At 33.9% G+C, this 19,598-nt stretch overlaps 2 protein-coding genes across 4 annotated transcripts in view; one reads left to right on the plus strand and one right to left on the minus strand.

The window, feature by feature from the left end:
* LOC123674766 (flotillin-2) overlaps positions 1-19,598 on the plus strand; it is a 374,288-nt gene that overhangs the window by 280,657 nt on the left and 74,033 nt on the right. The window contains exon 1 of one of the 2 annotated variants that reach the window (XM_045609836.1): positions 17,568-17,766. The exons of the other annotated variant lie outside the window; for it this stretch is intronic. Coding sequence (XP_045465792.1) covers positions 17,718-17,766 — 49 coding nt within the window. The 5' untranslated portion in view covers positions 17,568-17,717. Of the gene's footprint in view, positions 1-17,567; positions 17,767-19,598 lie in introns of those variants that run through there. 2 annotated transcript variants of the gene reach the window in all.
* LOC123674754 (glucose dehydrogenase [FAD, quinone]-like) lies at positions 3,518-17,561 on the minus strand. Of its 2 annotated transcripts, XM_045609818.1 has the most exons (4): positions 17,351-17,561; positions 10,348-10,585; positions 5,605-5,905; positions 3,518-5,342 (listed from the first exon to the last, which is right to left on the minus strand). In XM_045609818.1, exons 3-4 carry the CDS (start codon positions 5,896-5,898, stop codon positions 3,768-3,770), a joined length of 1,869 nt encoding a protein of 622 aa, XP_045465774.1. In that variant the 5' UTR covers positions 5,899-5,905; positions 10,348-10,585; positions 17,351-17,561; the 3' UTR covers positions 3,518-3,767. The 2 variants fall into 2 exon arrangements, with proteins under 2 accessions (XP_045465774.1, XP_045465775.1); XM_045609819.1 differs by lacking the exon at positions 17,351-17,561 and having other exon boundaries at positions 10,344-10,579.

The raw sequence follows: 19,598 nt of genomic DNA on the forward strand, positions 1-19,598 counted from the left end.
TATTGAGGGAATCTTATCATCTGTAATCCTCACCTTCCTTTCAAGCCTTCATATTCCTTATAAAGATCGTAGGAGTACCAGAAGATTTAAAAGTAATAGTACCAGAAACCACACAAGTAAGTTCATTTGGACATTAAACGATTCTATTTTCACATCCATACAATCTACAAAATTTTCATCAATAGTGAAGTCATGAACAGAAAAGTCCTTTGGACTAAACTCACTTCAATATCAAATGAGTCAAAGCTCCATCTGATACTGTAATTTAAACAATCTCAATGAACCGAACATCAAACATTTAATTCGTACTTGAGAATTGATTGTTTTTTAGTTCGTCTCAAAATAAATGAAATTATTAAAAAAATCCTGTTTCACGTTGTTCAATGAATTCACTAATAAACTCACGATTCTCAAGTTATAAATGAACGAATAAATAGAATTGAAATTCTCCATTTCCTGAGACACTTAGTTTTCAATCCTTCATTTTGCTGGTGTCGGGCTATTGAGTTCTTATCATAATTCATTGATTATGCGCCATTCCTTTTTTGCGCGGTTGTTCCTGTACGTATAACAGTAGGACTATGTATCGTTCTACCCAAATGTCTATAATTTACGAATTTTCAGCCGAAAATGGTCTCAAACGATTGGTTTTCTCTCACAAAGGGAGAATTCGAGGTTGAAATTCTATTCATTCATTTGCTGTGTACACGATGACTAAACAACGAAATGTGCTAGAGACTTGAAAATTACAATGAGAGTCTGAATTTGACGGTGTAAATATGGTTTTCACACGTGTTGCAAACTTTTTATACCATTGTGAATAGCCAGTAAACAAAATATGAATTAAAACGCTTCAGTTAAAGAAGAGAAAATAATTTCTTCATGAGCTAAATCAGTTCGATGGTTCCAGAGTCGAAACGATGTGGAATATAGTCACAATAATTGAAAAGAGTAATTGCGAAATGAAATTTATGAATCAGGTGGAACATAGTCGAACGAATATACAGGGTGAGTCTTTGACTTGTACATATATTTTACAAAAATATTGTAAAGGAAAAAAGTGTTTCTTTTGACTTCAGCAATCTTCGGTTGAAGAAGATGTTCAACTCAGAGACTCAGCCTGTATGTATTATATAAGGGATTTTGTGAGGATCGTATCGTCTTCTCTATATCACACAATGTATCTTTCAGATTTCATCGGAGTTCACAGCGTGACTAAAGTCTGGCTGAGGTTAGTTTTAGATTTATTTGATCTACTTTTATGAACTTTTTACCAATTGTTCTGTGGTGTTCGATGATTTGGAAGATATTGGACAGAATGACAGCCTAGGTTCGAATATTTCTAGATTATTATAATATAATGTGCATATGAAATTTTGGAGTTAACTTAACAATAATTTTTCAAATGGTTTCATTATTTACATACCATTTCGAGTGGATTTAAATTCGGAAATTGTTAATAGTGATATTGAATGTGCAAGTTTAGTTATTTTTTGATGCACTATAATTGCGTAAGAGGGTTTTGGACAATAGTTTACTCTGAGATTAAGTGAGCCTGAAAAAATATCGTTAGAATAATTTTTATATCAATGTGTGTGTGTGGAACTAGATGCCATCATAAGTTTATATAATACAGGACATTTATTCAACATTTTCCTGCAAGGTTCTTTCTTACTTGTGCAATTTAGCCGATATTTCTGACATCCATTTGATCAGCTAGGAGGATAAGATCATGAGTTTCCTACTAGGGAAACTTTTGTTGGAAATAGTTCATCATAACTCTTATACCCAGATAAAGGTTCGTTTGTTAAAATTTAATGCCGCATTAAAATGTCAACCCTCCATTTAAAAGTGCAGTTAACCAATTGCCGAATTTTAAAGACGGCATTAAATTTTAATGAATATTCCCGCAACTGGGTGTCAGACACTTTGCAACCACTAAAGACGGTTATTATTAATATTATTATAAAGCAATTGGTGAGGGACGAGAGTGGCTGCGTTTTCGAGACATAAGGTAGGATATGCTGTAAGAGACAGTCGGTGTTGATTTGAGAGGCCATCAAATAATATTCGTATTATTGATATTTGAATTTATTCGATATTGAATAACATTTACTTTAACAGGAATTGAACGTGTTGAACCACCATTGGTAACCTTTCGCATCCACCATTTTATATATATTTTATAATAATTTTATTTATCAGTTCAGAATTATGTCAGTTGAAATATTGGCAACTGAGTATAAAAGTTCCATATCATATTGTCCTGTTAAGTTCAGATTGATGATTTGAGATTGATTGTATCAATTTCCACTATTATTCATTCCTACATAGCATTAGTAATGATGATTCATGCTACTTGAATATACTATAGACTCCACTATAGAGTATAAATTACTCTAGATGAGCTATCTGAAAAAGACGTCCATTTTGTAATTTGATTGCAATTTTTTTCAGTAAATTCAAGAATCTCATGTCTTGTATTTTAGGAAGCATACGTTCAATTGGCGGTCAGAAATTCTATTAGATTTAATTATCCACCCTAAAAACTGAACAGCCGATAGTACTGATACTATCTCTGAGGGTATAGGTACTAATTTGTGGCTAAGCATAAATCCAGTTTCTTGTGGTTTCATTAATGGTTTTTGAACTCTTTGAATTAATTCAGCATTACGAACGTAATTGAAAATTGAATAGGTACACAATAATTCCAGAAAACATTTTTTTGAGAAAATTCATTTTTATTTTCTATATGAGTGAATGCAAATAAATCAGTAGGGGATATCTTATGATATAATGCCAAATTTCTTATTTCGAATAGCCCCAGTCCTCCAAAAATATCGAACTTGAAACTGAATTTTAGGATTTCTTCGGACATTGAGGTTGAGAAATTCACTTTTGTATATCGTCCAAGATTTCAGTAAAATTCATAAAATTTTCCATCGTTCGAATTATGTCAGAACTGATAAGACCTACCATCCATAAAAAATCATTTCATGTTTGCATATTTTTATTTATATTTTTCGTGTACTGTTAGATAACCTATTGGGTTGTCAATTTTGGTGGATGCGATTCCTGCTTGCATGGCAGGCTACAGTGGCGTAGCCTGTAGGGGGATAAAAATAAAAAATATAGTATTCGTTTTCGAATTTACAGACAATTCTTCATATTGATTTTCAATTAGAGTTGCTTGAGTATCGTTAGAATCTCATTAATTTTTACTTAAGCTACTTCTGAGATGGCAACTAAATCGAAGAGAAAGAATCCCTCCTGCACTCTTTCAGTATCCTGTGTTTACAGAATCAACGAATAATCAATCAAAAGACCAATGGCGACTGCAAAATATGACATTTTTGACAATATCAACACCGGCAGGCTTTTAATTACTGTTTCAAGTTTATAAACCAAGGGTTAATATCTCAATGATTCTCTATCTCTTGAAAATAATTATGTGTCTGCTTCCATCCATCTGTTTGGAATCGTCCAAACAGAGTGAGGACAATAATAAAAAAATTAATTTAACTTCTGCATTCATAGTGCTTATATTTTAAAAATAAATATTTTACAAAGTAAAAATAAACATAAAAACCTTCAATAAATACATGCTCATATTCAGTTTTCAAACTTCCATGATTCAACTAAGGGAACTTATTTTCTATACCAAGAAACATTTCGCATGTAGATATACATAAATATGATTGAGGAACATCGTGGTATTTATAGTTTGAGGAGTCAAAATTGGTTTGTCAATAGAAAGAACTGCTCGACTACAATTCTGTGTGCATGATTTCATGGTCATCCAGAATCATCTGTGCTCCCTTCTGACCAATCATCAAAGAAGGTGCATTGGTATTTCCACTTGTTATGGTGGGCATAATTGACGCGTCTATCACTCTCAGGCCCTTTATTCCTCGAACTTGCAACCTTGGATTTACCACTGCTTCGGAATCATCATCTGGGCCCATTTTGCAAGTTCCAACAGGATGGTATACGGTCATTGCCAAATTTCTGAAGGCACACTTCCAGTAGTCGTCACTGCCAAATTTGAACTTTTTGCACTTAGGAATTCCAATATCCAAGATTTCGGCTTCAAAGTTTCGCATGGCTTTCGTCCCCAAAAACTTTTCTGTGTGTCTGAGCGCTTCCAATAAAATTTGCAAGTCTTCGCCTTTTTCATCTGTCAAGTAACCTGTGTCAATCAGGGGTTTGTCTTTCGGATCTTTGCTTCTCAACAGAACTTTTCCCCTAGATTTTGGGTTTAGCAGAACCAGGAAGAAGGAAAGAACATTAGACCTCTCATTGGCATGTACTATATTATTAGTGATTTCATCTTCCACATTCCAGCATTTCAATATCTCCGACAAAAGGAGGTCACTCTGAGGATGCAATGAAAACATATACTGTATGTTGGGATACTCTGAATCGTTTCTAGTGTTGATGAGTCCCTGCAAATTCGTCATTCTAATTTGCCCAACTTCTCCCTGTCTATACAGAAAGTATTTGTAGAATTCGTCGAGCATTTGATGAGGCTGCATAATTTTATTCGAAAACTTATTTAGCTTCACAAAAAGAGTGCTATACATCAAATGGTCTTGAAGGTTTGCTCCTACATTTAGGTTTTGTATAACTTCGATACCGTTCGCCTCCAAGTGTTCTCTAGGACCAATTCCACTCAACATGAGGATTTGTGGAGATCCAATTGCACCTGACGATAGTATGACCTCCTTTGATGCTCTGACCACAATAGTTTTTCCACCCACTTCAACCTCTACGCCTGTAGCTGTCTTAGTTTCTTTATCGATAACAATCTTTTTGACGTGAGATTTGGTTGATAGATGAAGGTTTAAAAATTCCTTATTGTTTCCAAGAAAAACCTTAGCAGAATTTGCTCGAACGCCATCTCCAACTGTCATGAGAGCGTCAAAAAATCCTAACGGAATCTCTTCCTTGGATACCTGATAGCCCATCTCTTGTGCAGCGTCAAGAACAGCATTCCTTATTGGCTCTTGAAGTTCGTATCTGCTGAGAGGTAACAAACCCATGGTACCGTAATTGTTAGATTCCATTATTTCTGGAGCCACAACCCTTTCTGACAGTCTGAAGAAAGGCATGACGTTATCGTAGTCCCAACCTTTGTTACCAAGGGTCGACCAATGATCATAATCCCGTTTATTGCCTCTCAGATAGAGGTTGACGTTGATCGAACTTGAACCACCAACGACTTTGCCTCTTGGCCATTTGCTAACACCATCTTTCAGACTCAGGGAAGAGGTCTTAGAAGGAACCGTCTGATACTGCCAGTCTTCGTCTGTTCCTTGGAGACTGAATAGTAGACTAGGTATCTGAAAGAAAATTACTGTTTTATATGATAGTTCAGGTTGATGAATATATATACATGAGTAAGTTAAGGTTATTCAACTGAGTCATCCTCTCATGTTCTAATCAATTAGTAATGTCACCTTAGATGATGGTCTTGAGGTATGAAAATACAGAAATTCAGCGGAGTAGCTTGATTCGGTATTGCCTTAGTATTTTCTATCTTTGCAACATTCAATTGAAATTTGAGTCCCTCATTTTCATATTAAAGAAGATTGTTCAACTTACGTCACTGGTAGCAGAAGGATAATCGCCCGCCTCCAGTACTAACACACTGTATTTGCCATCTTCCGATAGTCTGCTTGCCACTACTGATCCTGCTGACCCTGCACCAATAACGATGAAGTCAAACTCCTCATCATTGCTGAGAGTCTCGCCATAATTCGGTGGGTAGATGTCTTTACGTCCCAGTAGACACTGGCTGGCGAAAAGTGTGTTGATTAAGGCCAGAAACAGATTTCCTCCCACTCCATTTATATTGGCGGCACACGGTGTCTCCAAGCCTTGAACGTTACAGGTCATTTTGGTGCTATAATCAAGAGAACACTGCAAATAAGATAATACTGTTTATTATTTTCTCTTTTCGCGCAAAATTTTTCGACATGGGAAGAATAAATAAAAAAATATTCAATTTTGAAAATAATGAGATGATAACGTGGAAATCCGAACAAAAAAAATTATTCCAAAAGTATCAGCCCAAAAAATTTACGGTGAAAATTTTGTATTTAGTATCAACGTAGCAATATATTATGCTCCTATTCTTCTGATTATGTGCACTTAAGTGTCCGAGAAATCTATTTTTTCGAATTTGTTCTCTGAAAGTTTTTGTTCTCAAAAATCATGTATCATGTTCTGCTAGGGAAGCAGTGCGGTATATCAATATTTTATCTATCCAAATTCCTTGAAATTTAACATTATCAGAAGGAATGATTTCAGTATCATTCAGTGTTAGCTGTTCGGGTATTGTGTGGCTAGTTCGTTCAGTATGAAAGATAGTACATTCCGTCTTGATCATGTTTAGTTTCAATATATTGACTTTACACCATTCTTCTACCTCGCCTAAGATGGTATTTGCTCTGTTTATTGCTGTCTGTGTTTCGTCGGCTGTTAAAACAATGTTTGTGTCATCTGCATAAATAGTGGCACAGGTATCGCAAGGATGTTTGACGCCTGGTTGAATTTTTTCTGAGCATATTTCTGGAAGGTCATTTAGGTACACTATAAAAAGCAGTGGTCCCAAAATACTTCCCTGTGTTACTCCCATCGATAGTTCTAGTTCGTTGGATGTGAATGTGTACTCATTTGTTTTCAGGAGAATCTTTTGTTTTCTATTTTGCAAATAACTTTTCATGAGTTTCAGCTGATTATTTCGGATGCCATAAGTTTCTAATTTTTCCAGTAATATCTCATGTAAAAGAGAGATAGATATGAGAAAATTGTATTGGAAAATTTGCAGTGGTTTTGGTTTGTTATTTCCAATAATAGCACAGACTGATGGATAGATAAACAGACACAAAAGTTGTTCCGAATTACTGGCAGAAACATAGCAACAATTTTCTTCATTGAAAAAGTGAACCCTCAATATACTCGGAAGCCAAATGATCTGATATAAAATTCGACTACAGATTATATTTCAAAACATTTAAAAACAAGCAATCATTCAGTAGGTGCCTACTGAATATTTGGCAAAATGGAAGTGAAATATATTTCTGGAAAATTTCTCATTCTATTGAATGATTATTCTGAACTGAACCATTGTACTTCACTTGATGACAAGGCTCTATGGCTAATGTTAACTTCTGATTATTCCTCACAACGCTCGCTACTGGTGTTCAACCACCGATCGATGCAAAATGGGTATGGTTGGATAGAATCATTTACTATTTATAAATGACCCACTTGTTGGATATTCAAAGTTCACAACAAGGGTTGGTATAAATGAGAAAGCGTAATATATTTGGTGTATCTATATCTATTCTCACGAAATTTCACAACTATCAATTTATGTTTATCGAATCGCTAACTATTGAGTTACTGGAGTACAATATTTTGGAGGGCTATGAATTAGACACTTTTGCATTCAGTTATTTGTTAAATTACAATTGTGAGCTTCATGGAATATAATTCTGTGATCACAAAACCGACGGAGTTGAGATGCAGGCTGTAGATACGAAATGACAAAATGAGTCTTTGACTTGTACATATATTTAAACAGTAGATTCTTGAGGTCGAAAGGAACACTTCTTTCCTTTACCATTTTTCCGATTCGAACTAGATGAAAATATATAGCCATTTTAAATTTTCGTAATGAGGTTTTTCCAAGCATAAAATTATACCAATGGTAATGAGCTACTATGTTAACAAACCATCACAAACTCACTTTTAACATTCCATTTGTTGAACGAAGTAGTAATTAAATACAATAATTAAGTTATCCCAATTTCGTTCTCGATGAAGATTTCTCTCTTAATTTTCTATTTCATTTTCGATACTAGCAACGAATTGATCACGCAACCACCCATATAAGCTCAGATATTCATATCCATTCATTTATTATCGTTGTTTATTTCATTTTGTACAAGAGTTACCATGAAACCTTACATTTTATTTTAATATTGAATAATTAAATGATATTCTTCTGTGGAGGTTCCAAGTTTGAACTTCAAATTTCACCATAATGACAAAAAAATTCTTAAACCTATGTGTAGATATCTTAGAAATTGAAATAATCTGTGTTCTAATCTAAGATATTCATTTACACTATTATGATATCAATGCTAGCATACAATGAGAATTATCAAAAATTTGAGGCAACCCAACAGAATACTGAAGTTCCCTACATAAATTTAAGAAATTTGAATACTATTTACCAAAAAAATTGTGAGGATACAAAATAAATCACTGTGCATTCTGATCGAAAGCAATTTCTTTATGGAACGAAGCATTTGATTTGTTTCAACTATGTCATATAAAAAAAAATTAATTTGCATCGATAATTATGAAACCATCAGTAAGAAAATAAGGAAATAAAATGTTATGGCAACTATTACTTAAATTATTTTGACTTTGGAATTAAAAATAAACTAGTGTTCGATATAATTATTTACAATTGAATATTCTGTTTCTTTCTACTCACTTAATTTGTTTTCACATTAAAATAATTATTGTACTCTTGAAAATAGTATGAAAGTCATATGCTCTAGGATTCAATCGCAATCACATAAAAATTTATCTAGTATGAACCTAGTGGTAAGCTTCGATTTAAGCTTGAATGGCCTGAAGAAGAATACAGTAATGTTTGATAGCAGAAGTCTTCAGTGGGATCTTGATTGTTGTCATTATAATAGGACTATTTTGTGAAAACTTTCTTGAACATGAGTGATCTGAATTCTTCAAAATAGAATGTAGGTTATGATGAGGTATATCCATATTACCAGAGCTGTGCCAAAGCTCAGTAATTTGAAATCAAATTGTAGGAGTTTATTTGAGTTAATTGAAACTACATAATTTTCAAACTAGTGCTTCAATTCTAAACTTTGAGACATGACATCATAGCAAATGTTTATTTTTGTGGTATTTTTTTCACAAGAGAACAGAGTTGTATTTAGCCAAAGTACCCAATTTTCACATAAATTTTTTTTATGCAAACAACTAAAAAACATTCAAATATTCATTAATGAGCTTACAAATTATATTTGAGAATTGAGTTTTTAGAATTTCTAATATTTATATGGAATGAAATGGTAAAAATAAAGAAACTGGAAGATATGGATGGAATTTTATGTCCGGATAAGATTCATCACACCAAGGAAAAACCATAATCCAAAAATCATTTCCTCCGATAAAACCATTTTCGAGATATAACTAAAATTAAGTTTAGTGAGCAAGTTCTGCACCTTAGTTAGGATAATATATATTGAGTTATTGGGTATAGGTGACCAAATATATTCCAGTAAATTACTCTTTATTTCTATTCAGTAATGACGACGTTTCGGCTATTGTTTGTAGCCATTCTCAAGTCATTATGAAACAAGTATTTCTAAAACAGAGTAAGCACTATCGTTACTATTATTCTATTATTCATGATCTCTGAGATGTGAAAATATATGTACAATTATATTCTTGGGAAATTTCACGGAAATATCAGATGGACAAATGTCCATGACAAATTAAGTTTAGTTTGTGGATTTTCAACAGCCTGTACTTTTTGACCGAGCTGAATCGGAATAAATGGTAAAGGAAAAAAGTGTTCTTTTTAAATTTGAATTTTGACCTCGGGAGGCTTTGGTTGAAATATATGTACAAGTCAAAGACTCACCCTGTATATCCAGTTCTGAGGTCTTTACGGATGCATGAATGAAAGCTCCTAATGCCAAGTCAGCTTTTTTTTCAATTTATTCAACGATAACACATTCGAAAAGGTGAGGTATTGAATAAGAAATACAATTAAGTTCATATCATTTCTAATTCAATACCATCAGCAACGTCCTGAATACGAAAACAAAAATATAACTGAAATAAAACTGTGGCCACATCAAGCTCCGTTTTTGACCACATCAGTCAAGAATGAAGCCTAATATAGCGAAACAATTGTCGCAGACAATAAAATATTTCTGGAGATTACTTTGTTCTTATTAAATTCATAATGCATTTCCGCCAAATGAGGACTGAATTCATTAAATAAAAATATATAACGTAAAACGTTACAAAACAGCTGTTAATTGCCACAAAAAAGTCTTAAATTTTATTTTAGGACCCGATGAGAACAAAAATCGTGGTGACATTCAATTCAGTTTGTCTGCCCTGAACTCAAAAATTTTTCAATAATAATAATAATTTTGAAGGGAATTGACAAATTTCATTCTTAAATTTTTCTGACATCGAAAAAAATCCAGTTTTTCCGTTAAAATAATCCGCGCACTCTAGAAATGTGATTGAATTAAAATATTATTGAACTTTTGAAATACTCACCTCAGTCGAAATGCTGAATTTTCTTCTCGAAGTGTTCACATGAATTGCTTACGAAAATATTGAACAAACTCTATACAATGACCCCTGGCAATGACCTAAGACACTGTAACATTCAACTTGGAGAGAGCCGCTTGGTTTCCTTGTTGACTGGGAGATACGTAATGATCTTCAGTGAGTACCAAAGAAGTGGACTGATGTTGTCAGAATCAGAAAGGAGTCCATCGATTCGAGGATTTAACTAAAAGAAGTGGAGATAAATTTTGTAGGCTTAACTTTTTTGAAATGATACTATCCTACCCATACTCATTTCAAAGTTTAATATCTTATCCTGAATTTATTTTCTATTGCTAGTTTGAGCCAGCTATTTTTTACATTTTTCCTATCAATCATTTAATCGAGTTACGTATGATATGGTCGTTCAAACATTCTTTTTCTGATCATTTAAAAACTACTTATTCGATTGTGATGAAATTTTACATTTAGATCTAGAATAATATTTGCATGCCAAGTTTTAGAATTTTCTGACTACGTTATCACCAACACCAGAGAAATTTTCGAGAAATATATCAGCAAAAAATGATCCAACAGAGTTGAGACTACGCCACGCCTGTATCTATGAAATTATAATTTGAAGATTAATGTTAAATTTTTTTTGATCGTCTGACCAGAACCATAAAAAATTCAAGCTCGAATAAAAAAACATATATACTAACCGGCAACAATGTCATAATAGTGAATGATATGTGTATAAATACTGTTTTGAGATCTTTAATGATCTCTCATGAAAAAACAATCGCTCATAGTGTTACACTAAACTATTTTTCCATTGCTATAATAATAATATAAAGCAATCTCAAATCTGTTCACTTTTAACGCCGATGGTGACCTTTAGGTTCAATTGACGTAATTTGTGTTGCAGACAGTTGTTGAACTGGTTCATTTCCATTCGTACACATTTAATGGCATCTTTTCAAATTATGGGATTCTTTCAACGAAAAACTATACTGTTGAAAACTCGTTTTGAATACTTTGAACACTTCCTTTCAAGATTGGTGACCTAAAAAGATAATGAGAATCTGTCTGAGTTAGAAGATGCCGATAGATAGATAAATGGACATTTTTTTTCGGAAAGAGTTAATTAATTCCCTTCTTTATTTTATCTGACTCCAAATATTTATAGCCACAGATTGGTTAACAATGAAGAATAAAAAAAAAATTTTGTTGAACAATGTCGTATTTTTATATGTAGGTTAGATACTTGGATTCTATAATTGTTTCCGTAATGTCTGAGTAATTATTTTAGCACCATTTTATCTATGAAGAATTTCCATCAAATAAGGACAGAATCTATTAACTATTTTATTTTATGTCCAGTAACCTAACAGAATTGTAGATAATATAAATGCATATCGAATTGCGCCATTACGTCTTGTTGTTAACAACTTCTGAAAGAATATTTTCTCAAAGCTACTTCTTCTCACATTTCTTCTGAGATTTGTTTGCATGTATTGAGCACATTAGGAAATAAATCATTATTGAAAGTTTGACATCTTCAGAGATAATCATATTTTTTTTTTTCATTAATTTCAATAGTTTATGTAATACTCATAACATATCATAGAAATTAATAACCGTTTCAGAGATATAGAGGAAAGTTGGTGTTTATTTTTCAACGCAGTTTTTTAGCCATAGTTTTGTCGAAAAACCTGATGAAAACAATTTCTATTTATATATAAGCATAATTTCATCACAAAATAGGAATCTTCGTAAAAAACAAAAAGAAAATCGTGGATTCATAATTTCTGAAGGAAAAAATGTCGATCTACCATATTCGTTGAAGTTTTATATTAGGTACCAATAACAATAACAATAACAATAATATTTATTAATCTCAAAAATTATTCACAACATCAAAATCAATGCAAACGAATAAAATAGAGACAAGTCATAAAAGAGCTTATTTTCTACAAAATGAAATAAACTCATCAACTGAATAAGGTTCACAATCCAAAATAAAATTGTAAATGCGCCTTCTAAACAAGGTTATATCTTCAACAACCTGTAATTGCTTAGGAAGCAAATTAAATAAACGCATGGCCATATAAAGTGGTCCCCTTTCAAACCTAGTAGTACTGTGAATAGGAAGAAGGAAAGGATAAACTTGACGAGTATTATTTTTATTGACATATGGCAAAAAATAGTTTTTTCGTAACTTAAGGAAGATAAGTAGGCGATAAATGTAAAGACCAAAGACAGTTTGGATTCCATTAGATCTGAAAACTCCGCGACAGGACTCACGAAAGCCCAACCTATTCATTATTCTCATCACTCTTTTCTGGATGAGAAAAATTTCATCGGCACCAGACGAACTGCCCCAAAAAATAATTCCATATGCCAGCACAGACTGGAAACTAGCAAAGTAGAGAGTTCTCACCACAGCACTCTCCAACTTGTCCCTCATCATGAAAATCAAGTACGCCGAAGAGTTGAGAGACTTCCCCAACTTAGACACCTGATGATCCCACCGCAGGTGTTTATCTAGAGCAACTCCCAGAAAATTTACAGAATCCTCCAATTTAATTTGACCGTTACTATGACACAAAAAAGGAGGATAGTTCTTCACCGACTGGCTGCCATAAAAGAAAATACCTTGAGTCTTGCTATGATTTAGAATAAGACCACTTTCATTACACCATCTATCAACAGACAGAACCGTATCCATTCCAGCCCTGCTACAGGACTCGACATCACCTGATATAATCAAAAAATTGCTGTCATCAGCATAAAGAATCGACTTACAATTAGCAGAGGTGTTAATATAACAAAGGGAATTCACAAAAACAATAAAAAGCAAAGGGCCCAGTACACTTCCCTGAGGAACGCCCCTAGTAAGAGATCGTTCCCCAGAGAAGTGGACTGCACCATCTAGAGTGAGGGCAACCCTCTGACGTCGATTGCTTAGGTAGCTCTCAACAAATTTCAAAGAGATATCCCTAATCCCACATAACTCCAGTCTAGCCAATAAGGTTCTATGCTCGATGGAATCAAAAGCCTTGGTCAAATCGAACATCAAAGCCAATGGAACTTCATCACTCTCAAGCGCCAAAAGAACAGAATTTAGCAACTCAAATAAAGCAGTCTCGGTACCTCTATCTTTCGTGAAACCATGCTGACTATCAGCAAGAACATTAAATTTTCGAAAAAAGCTGATGAGTCTGACGGCAAAAACCTTCTCAAATATCTTAGAAAAACTAGATAGAATACTAATAGGTCGATAACTACTGAGGTCACAGGTATTTCCCTTCTTGAAAAGTGGTTTGACCAGAGCAATCTTCAGCTCGTCAGGAAAACAACCCTCTCGGAAAGCGCAATTAATAAGATGAGCAAGAGGGCCTCCTATAATATGAATGGATTTTTTTATTATCGAAATCGGAACTCCATCGTGACCTGAAGAGTTAGAGGTTTTCAGCATCTTAACGACATCACTAACATCTCTCTCTGTGACATCAAAGAAATAGAAAGACTTGCTCATACCGTGAGAAGATTTTAAGGATGAGATTGCTCCAGGAATCTTAATATTCGTCTGGTTGGCAACGTCTCCCACGAACATATCATTGAAACTGTTGCAAAGATCAACAGGATTTTCTGACTGAAAAGGCAAGTTTTTTTCAGTGCTCTTACCTGATAGTGAATGAATCACCCTCCATGCCGCCCTCGATTTGTTCTGAGAATTTGCTATGAAGTTGCTGTAATAAGATTTAATAGCTTGGGTAATTGAGCTATCATACTGTCTCTTAAAAGATCGGTACAGATTTTTGAACTCAGGTCGTGATTCAGAAATGACAAGAAGGTTATCCAGTATTTTCTTTTTTTCGACAATATGCGGACTTAATTTACAAATATCACTCCGTGATCTGTATTTAACTTCCTTCAGGGGACAATAAGTATTAAAAATTGATTGAAAAATAGAGTACCTACTCAAAAATGTGATATAGCCAGTCATTTTCTGAATGATACATTATACTAGATAATTTCATTCAAATTTAAGGTCAAACCTGCAAAATTCTCGAAAAAATCAAATATTTTCCAGCAAAAAGGTCATGAAATTGTTTGAGGGTTCCTTTTGAAATAACAAAGTAATATCCGGTATAACCGGAAGTAGCGTAACAATGAAAACATGTTATCAAAAAGTTCACGTACCACTTTTCAGACCTGAAATCGATTTATGGTTCTTGAGAAAATTTCAGTGAATCCGATGAAAAGATTTTGAGACATCGGAATTTTATAAGAAAAAAATGAATGAATAAATCAACCTCGAATGATACGATACTCACGAAATTTCATATGAACATTCGATTCATTATTTGGAAACTTTTGATTTGAACGATCGAACATATTTTGTCCAATGATGAACAGAAAATAACACTGAACCTATCCTGAAAATCTCAAGTGTACAGAAATATTCGCGAAGACTGTTGGTCAGAAAGATTTTTCATTAGTATCTCAATTATTTCGATGAGTTTCAAAATATTGTCATTATCTTGGAATCAACAATTTTTCCAAAACACTCCTCTAATGTATTGGCATTTATCGCTTTGTTATTCGATAATATTTCCATTTATTGATATTCTGAATTTTCAAATTGGGAACATGAGAACGTATAATTTTTTCAAAAACTCTTATTATATTGTATGTATTTTTCATTACAATATGAAAATTCCCAAAATGTTGATGATCATCATCGACATAATTGAAATACTATTGAAAAAATTTTCAAATTTCAAAGTAATATGATACAAAAACTATAATTTTTTTCGTGAAAAAAATCAGTGAGTTTATTCTAAACTGCCATGCTGAGGTTTATTCGAAAAATTGGAAGAATTGATCGAGCCATTTCCGCACAGAAGGAAAATGAATCTACACTAGAGAACCGTGTGAAAAAGTAGTAGTACTCTTTAATTAAAAAATTTAAAAGGGTTTATCTTGAGTTAATCTTTGAAATATTCTAACCAACGGTCTTCGTGAATCACCATGTATATGTATTGCTCATTCTGCTCTCTAGTTACGTGCACACAGGAATTCATGAACGGACTAAAAATAAAAAATTATAGACATTTGGCTAAAATGAATATTTCTCTGGACAAACGCGCAAAAAAGTGTACACTGCGCAAAAAAACTAACGCACATTATGGAAATCTCAAATTTGTTCTACAACTGAAGGTGTTCTCAATGATAATTATTTTTATCAGAATTATGCATGCATATGTTATCCACTTTCAACGTTTTTCTTCAATACAGATGTTTCTTCCCAGCAGGAATAAAAAAAGATGAGATTATCAGATTTTGAATGTATTGGCTGCATTCTGAAATCAGTTGTTCTCGATCAATTCTAGTGATCAATAGTTCTTCTTTGGTTTGATTTTCTACACTCGATCGCTATGCAACGCGAAACACGCAATTTGACCCAAGGGGAATGTGCCCAAGCGGTAGTTTTGAGAGAAGAAGGGTGGACATACACAAGAATTGCAGAAAGGTTTGGAGTTTCCCATACAAGTGAGTCCAGAATGTTGCAGCGATTCAGGGAGACAGGTATGAATGTCCGAAGACCAGCACAGTGTAGACCATGGGTGACAACTGCCATTCAAGAACGTTACTTGAGAGTTTCTTCGTTGGGACAACGGTTTGCAACCGCTCGCCTCCTTCAAAATCAGCTTGAGCAAACTCATGGGGTCCAAATTAGCACTCAGACAATAAGAAATCATCTCAGAGAATATGATTCAAACCTCGTGTCGAGGCGAGAGGCCCAGCTCTTACCCCAGCCCATCGAAGGGCGCGTTTGGATTTTGCGACAGAGCATATCCATTGGGAAGAGGCTGATTGGGAAAGAGTTCTCTTCACAGATGAGTCTAGATTCTGTCTCTACCATTGTGATCGACGTTTCCTTGTATTCAGACGTCCACATGAAAGATATGCTCAGTGCAATTTCCTGAATACTACTGGTTTCGGGGAAAAATCGATTATGGTATGGGGTGGAATATTTTTGACTGCTCGCACAGACCTAGTGTTCGTTGATAATGGAGCTATGAATGCTGATAGGCATATAAGGAACATTCTTGAAGAGCATGTAGTGCCATTTGCCCCATACATTGGTGAAAATTTCATTTTTATGGACGATAATGCCAGACCCCATCGTGCGCGCATCGTTCAGGAGTACCTTGAAGCGGTTGAAGTCTCTCGAATGGAATGGCCAGCAAGAAGTCCAGATATCAATCCGATTGAGCAGGTTTGGGACAATCTCAATTGAAGGCTGAGAAGTTCAGAAAATCATCCAGCTACTCTTAATGACTTAGGAATCCAACTCAGAGAAATCTGGGAAGGATTAGATCAGAACATTTTAAGATCACTCATTTTGAGTATGAACCGTCGTTGCCGAGCTGTAATTAACGCAAGGGGTGGAAATACCAAGTATTAAATCACTTATCAGCATTCCAGTATTTTGAAAATTGTTTATTTCTCTTCTTTCGCATAAGATTCGGTGAAATCCTGAATTTTTCTTGCATTCAATGTGTCTTGTTTCGTTCAAAACCTTCCCAAGAGAACATCAAAAATAAGTTATAAAGTCAATGTAGAGTTAACTTCCATTAAAATTGAGATTTTCAGAATGTGCTTTAATTTTTTTGCGCAGTGTATATTGCTCATTCTGCTCTATAGTTACGTGCACACAGGAATTCATGAACGGACTAAAAATAAAAAATTATAGACATTTGGCCAAAATATGTTCCTCTGGAACAAACTCAAAAAAAGGAAGAATAAAAAAATGTATTTCCCGATTCGAAGGATGCTGAAACAAAAATATACACTACTGTTATCATTAAATTGTAATGAATTGATTGCTAGTAAATATTCAACCACCCCCTATACATCTGCCCTATTTTTGCGCACACAAATTGCCAGATATGATGCAACCCTTCTTTCTATCTCTAACTGAAGTGGTATGACTTACCTCGTGGATCTCGATCTATTCTTCCTACGATATATTAGGGGATTCCTTCAATCCCTCAGAGCGCCTGCGATCTAGAACCCCAAACCATTACCAACCCTCTTCAACCCCCCTTCATCAGGATTTCAATAAAATACACACGACATACACACAATTCATGAACGCGCAGTGAACGAACTGTCAATTCAGTCGTAGCAGAATAGATTGTACGGAATGAAATGGTCGGAAATTAGGGTTCCTCATTGAAGGAGTGGACTTGCTCAACATATCTGTTCCATCCGTCCGGTGATAGACTGTGATGCACTCTTCGCAATCGTCCAGTTGACGTTTCAGGTGCGTGTGATTTTGTGCGGGTTCCGTTCCAACCGTCATGGGGAATATATATACAGTGGGGCCCAACGAAGCTCTTGTAGTATCAGGTAGGTAAAACATTCTCTTTCCAATCCCTTTATTTCACTTCGTAATGTCATGTGACATTCTGCAAATTGACATTAGCGTTGACTTGATCGTTTTCTATGACACATTCATGTTTTACCGGCTTGTTTATGCCAGCTAGACACGTGCGCACTATTGATTTATTTCGAAGGTTCTCTCAATGTGTTTTCAAAACACAAATATCGACGTTAATTGTCAATTACAAAATGGAAAACATATTGATCCTGAACATATTTTGCTGCGGTTGGTTTTATAGGTTTTCGTGAATGAGATCGTATTGAGATGCAATTTTTCGTTTAATTTACATACGAAACTTTATAGATTCAAGGCAAACTATACATTAGAGTATCGGCCAATATAATAAATGAAGCGTACTCAATTCAAGGTTATGTTGTCAGTGTCGAACGATCGTGTTTTAGAATTCAACAGATGTTTACTTCCTCTATCTACTTGAATACCTCACTCAACTCGATGAAGAGAATTTAAAAATAAATTTTTTATCACGAGATGTGAACCCGAGGTTACACAAACAATCAATCAAAAATTACATCTGAAAATATTCGACTAGTTTTTATTATACATTTGAGAAATTTCTTCTCTGTAGAACATATCTTATAAAATTGAACTTTTTCAATTTTCGGTAGGTATAGAATATTAAATATGTTCTTTTTGAGCAAAGTATTATTTCTTGTTCCGATTTGACATTTGACTTCAAAAAATACTGCAAACTTTTAGCTATGGTTTATTATTTCCCCTGTCACCCCAGAATAGGTATCTTGAAAAATCAAATTAATATAAATGGAAAAAATTTAAATTTAATTAATACTTGGTTATCATCCATTGTTATTTGATAAATAAGAAAATATTGGGAATATTGGACACAATTTCATTCTATTGTTTAATTTGTAACAACGCCGACGTTTCGAAATTTAATTTATTTAATGTCAGGATTCAAATCGGGGTGAATTTGGCTATAACAAATTTAATTAATTCAATTAATTAATTTTATTAATTGATTTTACGAGAAATATATTTATTTTGAATCCCTGATTTTTCATCCTTCAAAATTCAAGGATCAAAATTCGCGAGAGAATTGATTCTTTTTGAATACAATGTAATATTGTCCACTATTTTTTGTTCAATGAACGGTTATCGATAAAAAAGTAAAAACTATCAAATACACTGCTCTTTGCAGTTCTATAGACGTTCATATTAGGGAAGTTAGTGAAGCCATATGAGTCACAATTCATATTGCTCATGCGCAAACGTGAAATTCCTGGGACCTCAATATTTTGCGTTACAGTATTCCGGTATGATGAAATAATGATAGGAGTTGTAAATTCTTAGGAAGAAAGAAAAGAGTAAAAGTATATCCGCCACTAATCTTCTCTATTCCAAATATTTTTGCTTGTTTATCATCGGAATGTTTGATTATATTTTATGTTTACTTTTGACGCAGATTTCGAAACAAACAGAAATCTAATAAAGATATCTGTGAACATCTACGAAAAGTGAATACAAAAAAACTTAAAAAATAATAAAGTCGCTCCATATTTCGCACACATATTCTTCCTCTTTGCTCTACTCTGAAAATCATTGCGATGGTCAGATGAAAGAAAAATTCTTTTTCCCATTTCTGCTTCTATCTCACTGGCCCACTAACCTCCTTGAACTGAACATCTTTTCAATTTTTCAATTAATAAGTTGACAATGAACCATGATATTGTTAATTGAAAGAATTTGCTCTTATAGTGAACGTTATCTCAGCTTATGAAATGATATTCGTGACGTAATGGAAACAACAGTTCACGATAAT

This window comes from Harmonia axyridis, chromosome 3 (genome assembly GCF_914767665.1).
Source record: "Harmonia axyridis chromosome 3, icHarAxyr1.1, whole genome shotgun sequence".
Taxonomy (NCBI): domain Eukaryota; kingdom Metazoa; phylum Arthropoda; class Insecta; order Coleoptera; family Coccinellidae; genus Harmonia; species Harmonia axyridis.